This window comes from Oncorhynchus mykiss, chromosome 28, assembly GCF_013265735.2.
Source record: "Oncorhynchus mykiss isolate Arlee chromosome 28, USDA_OmykA_1.1, whole genome shotgun sequence".
NCBI classification, from domain to species: Eukaryota; Metazoa; Chordata; class Actinopteri; order Salmoniformes; family Salmonidae; genus Oncorhynchus; species Oncorhynchus mykiss.
Window position 1 is genome coordinate 26,475,872 of NC_048592.1, and position 12,844 is coordinate 26,488,715.

The following is a 12,844-nucleotide window of genomic DNA, read 5'->3' on the forward strand; positions in this document are numbered from 1 at the left end:
ACTACCAGCAGTACTACACCTGCACCTGTCGACGACACAAGTTGTTCTGCTTCCACGAGCACATCCAATGCTAGCATCAGTAATTCTACATTTGTTGTTAGCCCAGCTAGCATGGACACTGACAGTTGTGAATCTGATGCAGCCGAAGAGCTACTGTCCCCTTACCCGGGAACGCACCGAAGAGACAGGGACTTTGGACCATCAAAGAGGCGCAAATATGATGAGAACTATATTGATTTGGGGTTCACTATTGGGAGTAGTGCCTTTCCTCAGCCACAGTGTGTTATATGTGCAAAAGTACTATCTCACAACTCGAAACCTTCACTCCTGCGCAGACATTTAGAAACAAAACATGTGTCACGGCTGTTGACGGATGAGGACCAAGGGGCAGCGTGGTGAGCGTACATTTTACTTTATTTAAGAATGATGCCGACAAAAACAATAAACCATACAAAACGACCGTGAAGCTACAGGCTATGTGTCATAAACAAAAGTCAACTTCCCACAAACACAGGTGGGAAAAAGGGTACCGAAGTATGGTTCCCAATCAGAGACAACTATAGACAGCTATCCCTGATTGAGAACCATACCTGGCCAACACATAGAAATAGAAAATCATAGAAACACAAAACATATAATGCCCACCCCAACTCACGCCCTGACCAAACCAAAATAGAGACATAAAAAGGATCTCTAAGGTCAGGGCGTGACAACATGCCAATTTGAAACATAGCCAAGTTTTTTGAGAGAGAATTAAGATGACTTTCGAGTAGTAAGACATGTATAAAAGCAACAGATACCATTAATAAGAAGGGGCTAGAAGCATCTTATATGGTAAGCCATCCCAAGCACGTACCAGACTTGTGGAGGTCTACTATTTTTTTTCTGAAGTCTTGGCTTATTTCTTTAGATTTTCCTCAGATGTCAAGCAAAGAGGCACTGAGTTTGAAGGTAGGCCTTGAAATACATCCACATGTAAACCTCAAATTGACTCAAATTATGTCAATTAGCCTATCAGAAGCTTGTACGGCATGACATCATTTTTCTGGAATTTTCCAAGTTGTTTAAAGGCACAGTCAACTTAGTGTATGTAAACTTCTGACCCACTGGAATTGTGATACAGTGAATTATAAGTAAATAATCCGTCTGTAAACATTTGTTGGAAAAATGACTTGTGTCATGCACAAAGTAAATATCCTAACCGACTTACCAAAACAAGAAATTTGTGGAGTGGTTGAAAAATAAGTGTGTGTAAACTTCCGGCGTCAACTGTATGTGAGAGTGGATTCTCGGCCCTCACTAGCATGAAAACTAAATACAGGCACAGACTGTGGGTGGAAAATGATTTAAGACTGAGACTCTCTCCAATACAACCCAACATTGCAGAGTTATGTAGTTATGTGCATCCTTTCAAGCACACCCTTCTCATTAACCTGTGGTGAGTTATTCACATTTTTTTATGAATAAATAACATTTTATATTTAAGATAGCTAAATAAAGAGCACAATTATTGATTATTATTATATTATTATTTGTGCCCTAGTCCTATGAGCTCTTTGTTACTTCCCACTGTTAGGTTCTAATTTTTCAGAGTAAATAACTCATGGACACTTCATTACAGCTGTAATTCAGACCAAGTCATGGCTTCCCCCGTGGTGGTATTAATTCCCCACTTTGGGTGGTCTCCTCCTTATCTCTAAACATTGTATCATTCTTGCAAAGCTGGGAACTAAGTGATATGAGACTTCAACGGTTTCTCCCCTTATCAGTACTGCCACATGAGATCGTGTTCCCTGCTCTCAGCCCCTCCCAAGCTTCATTATGGCACCCCTCATGTCTCCTTTGTAACTAATGTTCCTATACTCTGAGGATAAAACATTTCAAAGTTTACCCCAGAATCCACCACCACAAGCCGGGTTGTGACAAACACTCACACTCATTCTTATGTTTAATAAATGTATCGTATAGTGTGTGTGTGGCAGGCTTACAATGATGGCAAAAAACAACAATTGAGAGTCTGCTGACCCTGGTGCTAGAGGGGGTACGAAGCTGGAGGTTGAATGTTTGAAGGGGTATGGGACTATAAAAAGTTTGGGAACCACTGCCCTAGAGCACACAAAAAATGATACATACCATCTGGCCCACCATGTGACCGTGATGGCGCCGGAGGGGATGGCTGCCGTCTTGTCGGCTCTTCTATTCTATTTTGTTTGATTTTTTGCGTTGTTCGTAAATAGTTTTGTACATAATGTTGCTGCTACCATCTCTTATGACCGAAAGGAGCTTCTGGACATCAGAACTGCGATTACTCACCTCAGATTAGATGAAGAGTTTTTCTACAATGAGTCGGAATAGAGGGATATACTACAGACACCCGACCAGGCCCAGATCCCCGTAATTCGCTGGAGAAGGAAACGAGGAAAGATTTTCTTTTTTAGGTCTCTGTCTGTTCAGTGAGTTCTCATTGGGAAACGATATTTCTTAGGCACTTGTTTTCCTACCGCTTCCACTGGATGTCACCAGTCCTTGGAATTTGGTTGAGGTTATTCCTTTGTGCAATGAAGAAGTACGGCCATCTTGGAAAAAGGTAACGCTGTTGAGAGTGCGCAAGACTTGAAAAGTAGCATTAGTTTCCTCTCGTCCTCTATTGAAAACAGATAGACCCATCTTCAATTTGATCGATTATTAACGTTTAAAAATACCTAAAGTTGTATTACAAAAGTAGTTTGAAATGTTTTGGCAAAGTTTACAGGTAACTTTTGAGATATTTTGTTTTGACGTTGCGCAATTTGGAAGCTGTTTTTTTCTGGATCAAATGCGCCAAATGGACATTTTGGATATATATGGACGGAATTAATCGAAAGGACCAATTGTGATGTTTATTGGACATTGGAGTGCCAACAAAAGAAGCTCATCAAAGGTAAGGCATGTTTTATATTTTCTTTCTGCGTTTTGTGTAGCGCCTGCAGGATTGAAATATGCTACTCTCTTTGTTTACTGTTGTGCTATCATCAGATAATAGCTTCTTATGCTTTCGCCGAAAAGCCTTTTTAAAATCTGACATGTTGGCTGGATTCACAACGAGTGTAGCTTTAATATAGTATCTTACATGTGTGATTTAATGAAAATGTGATTTTAATTTGCAGCGCTGCATTTTCCCTGGCTTTTGGCCAAGTGGAAATACCTTAAGAAGTTAATGCAAGGAAACTTCAATCAGTTTTACCTCATTTCTATTAGCATAGAATGAGCAACCTGAGGGAAAAAATTCTAGACCACCTTTACTCCACACACAGAAACACGTACAAAGATCTCCCTCGCCCTCCATTTGGCAAATCTGACCATAATTCTATCCACCTGATTCCTACATACAAGCAACAATTAAAGCAGGAAGCACGAGTGACTCGGTCTATAAAAAAGTGGTCAGATGAAGTAGATGTTAAACTACAGGACTATTTTGATAGCACAGACTGGAAAATGTTCCGGGATTCTTCCGATGGCAGTGAAGAGTACACCACATCAGTCACTAGCTTCATCGATAAGTGCATCAATGACGTCGTCCCCACAGTGACTGTACGTACATACCCCAACCAGAAGCCATGGATTACAAACAACATTTGCACTGAGCTAAAGGGTAGAGCTGCCGCTCTCAAGGAGCGGGACTCTAACCCGGAAGCTTATAAGAAATCACGCTATGCCCTCCGATGAACCATCAAACAGGCAAAGCATCAATACATGACTAAGATCGAATCGTACTACACCGGCTCTGACGCTCGTCGGATGTGGCAAGGCTTGCAAACTATTACAGACTACAAAGGAAAGCACAACCGAGAGCTGCCCAGTGACACGAGCCTACCAGACGAGCTAAATAACTTCTGTGCTCACTTCAAGTAACACTGAAACATGCATGAGAGCATCAGCTGTTCCGGATGACTGTGTGATCACGCTCTCCGCAGCCGATGTGAGTAAGACCTTTAAACACGTCAACATTCACAAGGCCGCAGGACCAGACGGATTACCAGGACATGTACTCCAGGCATGAGCTGACCAACTGGCAAGTGTCCTCACTGACATTTTCAACCTCTCCCTGTCTGAGTCTGTAATAACAACATGTTTCAAGCAGACCACCATAGTCGCTGTGCCCAAGAACACTAAGGTAACCTGCCTAAATGACTACCGACACGTAGCACTCATGTCTGCAGCCATGAAATGCTTTGAAAGGCTGGTCATGGCTCACATCAACACCATTATCCCAGAAACCCTAGACCCACTCTAATTTGAATACCGCACCAATAGATCCACAGATGATGCAATCTCTACTCCACACTGCACTTTCACACCTGGACAAAAGGAACACCTATGTGAGAAATCTATTACTTGACTACATACAGCTCAGCGTTCAACACCATAGTGCTCTCAAAGCTCATCACTAAGCTAAGGACCCTGGGACTAAACATCTCCCTCTGCAACTGGATCCTGGACTTCCTGACGGGTCGCCCCCAGGTGGTAAGGTAACAACCCATCTATCACGCTGATCTTCAACACGGAGGCCCCTCAGGGTTGCATGCTCAGTCCCCTCCTGTACTCCCTGTTCATTCATGATTACACGACCAGGCACAACTCCAACACCATCATTAAGTTTGCTGATGACACAACCGTGGTAGGCCTAATCACCAACAACGATGAGACAGCCTATAGGGAGGAGGTCAGAGACCTGACCGTGTGGTGCCAGGACAACAACCTATCCCTCGCCGTGATTAAGACAAAGGAGATGATTGTGGACTACAGGAGAAGGAGGACCGAGAAAGCCCCCAATCTCAAAGACAACAGGGCTGTAGTGGAGCAGGTTGATTACATGGTCCAAGCACACCAAGACAGTCGTGAAGAGGGCACGATAAAACCTATTCCCCCTCAGGAGACTGAAAAGATTTGGCATGGGTCCTCGGATCCTCAAAATGTTTTACAGCTGCACCATCAAGAGCATCCTGACAGGTTGCATCACTGCCTGGTATGGCAACTGCTCGGCCTCCGACCGCAAGTCACTACAGAGGGTAGTGAGTACGGCCCAGTACATCACCGGGGCCAAGCTTCCTGCCATCCAGGACCTCTATACCAGGCGGTGTCAGAGGAAGGCCCAAAAAATTGTCAAAGACTCCAGCCACCCTAGTCATTGACTGTTCTCTCTGCTACCGCACGGCAAGCGGTACCGGAGCGCCAAGATTAGGTCCAAGTGGCTTCTACACAGCTTCTACCCCCAAGCCATAAGACTCCTGAACAGCTAATGAAATAGCTACCCAGACTATTTGCATTGCCCCCCCCTCTTCTGTGCTGCTGCTACTCTCTGTTATTGTCGACACCGGTGCCCCTGCACACTGACTCTGTACCGGTACCCCCTGTAAATTGCCCCGCTATTTTTATTTACTACTGCTCTTTAATTATTTTATTTAAAAAAAGAAAAATGTTTTTTTATTACTTAAAAAAATATTATTTTTTGGTACTTTCTTTAAACTGCATTGATGGTTAAGGGATTGTAAGTAAGAATTTCGCTGTAAGGTATACCTGTTGTATTCGGCGCATGTGACAAATAACATTGGATTTGATTTGATCGCAGCCTAAACATCAGCGCCACAGGTAACTTCCACAAAGCTGTGAACAAGCTGAGAGACAAGGCAAGAAGGGCCTTTTATGGTATCAAAAGGAAGATAAAATCTGACATACCAATTAGGATCTGGCTTAAAATACTAGAATCATAGAACCCATTGCCCTTTATGGTGGTGAGGTCTGGGGTCCGCTCACCAACCAAGAATTCACAAAATGGGACAAACACCAAATTGAGACTCTGCATGCAGAATTCTGCAAAAATATCCTCAGTGTACAATGTAAAACACCAAATAATGCATGCAAAGCAGAATTAGGTCGATACCCTCTTATCATCAACATCTAGAAAAGAGCTGTTAAATTCATCAACCACCGACAAGGAAGTGATTCCCAAACCTTCCATAACAAAGCCATCACCTACAGAGAGATGAACCTGGAGAAGAGTCACCTAAGCAAGCTGGTCCTGGGGCTCTGTTAACAAACAAAAACAGACCCCACAGAGCCCCAGGACAGCAACACAATTAGACCCAATCAAATTGGGAGAAAACAAAAAGATAATTACTTGACACATTGGAAAGAATTAACAAAAAAAGAGCAAGCGGTAATTCTATTTAGCCCTAAATAGAAAGTACAGAGTGGCAGAATACCTGACGACAGTGGCAGAATACCTGTCCACTGTGACTGAACCAAACTTAAGGAAAGCTTTGACTATGTATAGACTCAGTGAGCATAGCCTTGCTATTGAGAAAGGCCGCAGTAGGCAGACATGGCTCTCAAGAGAAGACAGGCTATTTGCACACTGCCCACAAAATGAGGTGGAAACTGAGCAGCACTTCCTAACCTCCTGCTCAATGTATGACTGTATTAGAGACACATATTTCCCTCAGATTATACAGACCCACAAATAATTTGAAAATGAACCCATTTTGATAAACTCCCATACCTATTAGGTGAAATATCAGCGTGCCATCACAGCAGCAAGATTTGTGACCTGTTGCCACCAGAAAAGGGCAACCAGTGAAGAACAAACATCATTGTAAATACAATCCATATTTACGTTTATTTATTTTACCTTTTGTACTTTAACTATTTGCACATTGTTACAACACTATATATACATAATATGACATTTGAAATGTAACTATTCCTTTGAAACTTGAGTGTAATGTTTACTGTTCATTTTTTATTGTTAATATTTCACTTGCTTTGGCAATATAAACATATGTTTCCCATGCCAATAAAGCCCTTTAAATTAAATTAAACTGAATTGAGAGAGAGAGAGAGAGAGAGAGAGAGAGAGAGAGAGAGAGAGAGAGAGAGACTAAAGGGCTTAGCATCACCCTCAACGATGATGCTATCCTAAAACCACTCAGATAACACGACAGAGAATGTGTGTGTGTGTGTGTGTGTGTGTGTGTGTGTGTGTGTGTGTCTATCTACTCTTTCTCCTCACCGTAGTGGTCAGTGTTGGCCCGTGGAGCTGTGCATGGAGTATAGCCTCGTTCACGTGCCCCCTGACCCCCAGCAGGGCCAGCTCCAGGCTGTGTTGTCCAGCCACCGCGTGGGTCAGCTCCTCGAGTGCCGCCACATACCTCCGCCACGGCCCATCCAGCTCGGCCACGCTCGCCAAGCAACCGCGCATCACGTTCAAGCAGTAGCCCATGCACGGCTTGATCAGCGTCAGCCCGCGACAGTGCGAGCAGTACTGCATCTTGGTCAAGCCCCGTAAACACTCTTTGGTGAGGGAAACGTGTTCTGTGGCGTTCATGACCTCAGTGCCTTCGGCGAGGGCGAGGGATAGGGCTCGCCCGGCGCCCAGGGCGCGCCTGAGTTCTTGGGCAAGCGTATCGGGATGAGGGCCAAACGGGTTGACGTCTTGCCGGGTCGCGCGGAGACACTCGCCCCTCTTGCCCGCCGCACCCATGCCGGGGTTGACCAAGCGTACATAGACGAGTGGGAAGAGGTTGTCGTAGAAACGTGTGATTGCGGCCTCGAGGGAGAGGTTGTGTCCACGGATGTAAAGGGAGAGGGAAGAGAAGAGGACATTGACATGAGGGAGGGCCTCGCGGGAGAGGGGCGAGTAGGTGTCCTCTAGCAGGGATGAGAGGTGGCCCTGGGAGAAGGAGAGCAGGTACTGGAAGGTGTCTGGAGGGAGGGTAGGGGAGAGGGGGTGGGAGAGAGAAAGAGGACAGGACGTGGTTACATTTAGATTAATAAAATAAGGCAGTATAGTATATACCAGTGGTGTAAAGTACTTCAGTAAAAATACTTTAATGTCCTACTTAAGTAATTTGGGGTATCTGTACTTTACAATTATTATTCATATTTTTGACTACTTTTACTTCACTACATTCCTAAAGAAAATAATGTACTTTTTACTCCATACATTTTCCCTGGCACCCAAAAGTACTCGTTACATTTTGAATGCTTAGCAGGACAGAAAATGGTCCAATTCACACACTTATCAAGAGGTCATCCCTACTGCCTCTGATCTGGTGGACTCACAAAACATAAATGCTTCATTTGTAAATGATGTCTGAGTGTTAGAGTGTGCCTCCGGCTATCCATAATTTTAAAAAACATGAAAATTGTTCCTACTGGTTTGCTTAAAATGTCATGAGAAATTATTCATACTTTTACTTTTGATACTTAAGTATATTTATAACCAAACTTATAACCAAACTTTATAACCAAACTTTTACTCAAGTAGTATTGTACTGGGTGACTTTCACTTTTAACTGAGTCATTTTCTATTAAGGTATCTTTACATTTAGAATGACAATTGGGTACTTTTTCGACAACTGGTATATACTTAATTATAAACTGGGTGGTTCGAGCCCTGAATGCTGATTGGCTGACAGCTGTGGTATATCAGATCGTTTACCACGGGTATGACAAAACATTTCTTGTTACTGTTCTAATTACATTGGTAACCAGCTTATAATAGCAATAAGGCACCTCTGGGGTTTATGATATATGGCCAATATACCACAGCTAAGGGCTGTATCCAGGCACTCTGCATTGCGCCGTGCTACGAACAGCCCTTAGCCGTGGTATATTGGCTATATACCACACCTCCTTGCTTAAATGCACCATGAGCATCTCTTTGTACGACTTTAACTTAAACAATCTAACAGTAACACACATCCTGATTCCTGCAGAAGAGAGGTCAGAGAGGACACCCTCTCACCCTCCCATCCTCCTTCCCATCTGAGCTTGGCTAGTGGGTATTAGTCACTTAGCTTTGGGTGGAAGGGGAAGAAGGTGTAGTGTTCACTACATCCCATGCAGTAAAGTGGCTGGATATCTGTGTGTATGAAGTCGTGTGTGTGTGTGTGTGTCTTGAGGAGACAGTAGCTGAGCTGGGTCTTGGCTGGGTACTAAAAACTGCACCCTGACATGAAGTCACTGCAGTCAGTCAGTCAGCTATGGCATGATGGTAAGAATAGAGCTAAATTCTATCATAGCTGTCTGGCACACAGCATACACTGCTCTGACATACACGGGGAGAGGATGCTACTTTAGACTCTAGATACACCAGGTGAGTCACAGCAAGTCATTGAAATTGAGTCAGCCACACCATATCAAAGATCCTAGATGATCAAGAACAGAGGGGCACAGTGTGGCCTGTCGTGACATGGTATTTGCACATGCTCCAACATCAGAGGTGCCATGAGCTACTGCCATACCATACCAACAGCCTGTCTAGTCAGCTCAGTTGGCAGTGCCCCTCACTCCTCTCTCCCCCTCACTTCTCTTCCCTCATCCTTTCCTCTCTCCCTGTGTGGGGACACAGTGCTCTCCTCAGCCCTGCTGCCTCTTTCTCTCACTCTCTCCCCCCATCTCTCCAGGTCTCTCTCTGGGTTCTGATGTCATCCCTATGGCATGCCAGCAGATGGAAGAGCAGCAGCAACTGTAGAACAACTGAGACAGAAGACACGGTGCCATCCCAAATGTTCCTTGTTTTACTATCTTTGTGAGGACTTCTGGTCCCAAAAAGGATAGTAAAACCATAAACACACACACACACACGCAAAATATCACATATGGATGCTAAACACACAAGGACACGTAATAATATTCTAGAATAGATAATGTGGAGTTACTGGATACATACTCAACACACAAAGTATCGTGGGCGAACTCTGACAACTCAATATCTTATAACACACACAGTATCGTGGGCGCACTCTGACAACTCAATATCTTATAACACACACAGTATCGTGGGCGAACTCTGACAACTCAATATCTTATAACACACACAGTATCGTGGGCGAACTCTGACAACTCAATATCTTACAACACACACAGTATCGTGGGCGCACTCTGACAACTCAATATCTTATAACACACACAGTATCGTGGGCGCACTGACAACTCAATATCTTATAACACACAGTATCGTGGGCGAACTCTGACAACTCAATATCTTACAACACACACAGTATCGTGGGCGCACTCTGACAACTCAATATCTTATAACACACAGTATCGTGGGCGCACTCTGACAACTCAATATCTTATAACACACAGTATCGTGGGCGCACTCTGACAACTCAATATCTTATAACACACACAGTACCGTGGGCGCACTCTGACAACTCAATATCTTACAACACACACAGTATCGTGGGCGAACTCTGACAACTCAATATCTTACAACACACACAGTATCGTGGGCGCACTCTGACAACTCAATATCTTATAACACACAGTATCGTGGGCGCACTCTGACAACTCAATATCTTATAACACACAGTATCGTGGGTGCACTCTGAAACCTCAATATCTTATAACACACAGTATCGTGGGCGCACTCTGACAACTCAATATCTTATAACACACAGTATTCTGGTGGATGGTACTTTTATTATCACTTCTGTACTATTTTCACCAGTATGTGGTATACTTTGACAACTCTTAGTACAAAACTCCAAACAGATCATCCAAAAGGCTGTTTTTTTCAAAACTTTAATCACATTTTCTGTTGACTAAGTACAACACATACAGTGCCTTGCGAAAGTATTCGGCCCCCTTGAACTTTGCGACCTTTTGCCACATTTCAGGCTTCAAACATAAAGATATAAAACTGTATTTTTTTGTGAAGAATCAACAACAAGTGGGACACAATCATGAAGTGGAACGACATTTATTGGATATTTCAAACTTTTTTAACAAATCAAAAACTGAAAGATTGGGCGTGCAAAATTATTCAGCCCCCTTAAGTTAATACTTTGTAGCGCCACCTTTTGCTGCGATTACAGCTGTAAGTCGCTTGGGGTATGTCTCTATCAGTTTTGCACATCGAGAGACTGACATTTTTTCCCATTCCTCCTTGCAAAACAGCTCGAGCTCAGTGAGGTTGGATGGAGAGCATTTGTGAACAGCAGTTTTCAGTTCTTTCCACAGATTCTCGATTGGATTCAGGTCTGGACTTTGACTTGGCCATTCTAACACCTGGATATGTTTATTTTTGAACCATTCCATTGTGGATTTTGCTTTATGTTTTGGATCATTGTCTTGTTGGAAGACAAATCTCCGTCCCAGTCTCAGGTCTTTTGCAGACTCCATCAGGTTTTCTTCCAGAATGGTCCTGTATTTGGCTCCATCCATCTTCCCATCAATTTTAACCATCTTCCCTGTCCCTGCTGAAGAAAAGCAGGCCCAAATCATGATGCTGCCACCACCATGTTTGACAGTGGGGATGGTGTGTTGCTTTTACGCCAAACATAACGTTTTGCATTGTTGCCAAAAAGTTCAATTTTGGTTTCATCTGACCAGAGCACCTTCTTCCACATGTTTGGTGTGTCTCCCAGGTGGCTTGTGGCAAACTTTAACCAACACTTTTTATGGATATTTTAAGAAATGGCTTTCTTCTTGCCACTCTTCCATAAAGGCCAGATTTGTGCAATATACGACTGATTGTTGTCCTATGGACAGAGTCTCCCACCTCAGCTGTAGATCTCTGCAGTTCATCCAGAGTGATCATGGGCCTCTTGGCTGCATCTCTGATCAGTCTTCTCCTTGTATGAGCTGAAAGTTTAGAGGGACGGCCAGGTCTTGGTAGATTTGCAGTGGTCTGATACTCCTTCCATTTCAATATTATCGCTTGCACAGTGCTCCTTGGGATGTTTAAAGCTTGGGAAATCTTTTTGTATCCAAATCCTGCTTTAAACTTCTTCACAACAGTATCTCGGACCTGCCTGGTGTGTTCCTTGTTCTTCATGATGCTCTCTGCGCTTTTAACGGACCTCTGAGACTATCACAGTGCAGGTGCATTTATACGGAGACTTGATTACACACAGGTGGATTGTATTTATCATCATTAGTCATTTAGGTCAACATTGGATCATTCAGAGATCCTCACTGAACTTCTGGAGAGAGTTTGCTGCACTGAAAGTAAAGGGGCTGAATAATTTTGCACGCCCAATTTTTCAGTTTTTGATTTGTTAAAAAAGTTTGAAATATCCAATAAATTTCGTTCCACTTCATGATTGTGTCCCACTTGTTGTTGATTCTTCACAAAAAAATACAGTTTTATATCTTTATGTGTGAAGCCTGAAATGTGGCAAAAGGTCGCAAAGTTCAAGGGGGCCGAATACTTTCGCAAGGCACTGTAATCACCAAACCTAATCGGTGTATCATCTAGAAATAACTTTCATATAAAGTAATTGCCTTTCACAATGCAAAGCTCACAATACTTTTGATATTATTATTTTCTCATTTGTTTAAATGCATTTCACCATCACTTAATCCAATTTAGCTTAATGGTTAATCACTTAACCGTTTGGTAGACCTGTAGATTTGAATACTATACATGAATTTTAAGACCTACAGAAATAACAGAAATAAAAAGTGTTTTTAAAGTAGAAACATCTAAATTTGTCACGTTCGTCATATACATAATGAGCGGACCAAGGCGCAGCGTGAGTAGAGTTCCACATATTTATTAAAGTTAACCTTCAAAAGAACAACAAAGAATACATGAACGTGCAGTTCGTAGCGCACATAGCACATAGCACATAGCACATAGCACTAAAGCAAAACAAAACAATATCCCACGAACGCAGGTGGGAGAAGGACCACACTAAGTATGATCCCCAATTAGAGGCAACGATCATCAGCTGCCTCCAATTGGAAACCATACTCACACCAACATAGAAATTCAAGACTAGAACACCCCCTAGTCACACTCTGACCTATTGCACCATAGAGAACCCCAAGGGCTCTCTATGGTCAGGGCGTG

General features: G+C 43.1%; 1 protein-coding gene across 2 annotated transcripts in view; it reads right to left on the reverse strand.

Moving 5' to 3' along the window:
- Window positions 1-12,844, reverse strand: part of LOC110508194 (glypican-5) — a 262,645-nt gene that overhangs the window by 180,098 nt on the left and 69,703 nt on the right. For both annotated transcript variants that reach the window (XM_036966675.1, XM_036966674.1), the window contains exon 3: window positions 7,049-7,740. In XM_036966675.1, the coding sequence (XP_036822570.1) occupies window positions 7,049-7,740 (692 nt within the window). The remainder of the gene's footprint in view (window positions 1-7,048; window positions 7,741-12,844) is intronic.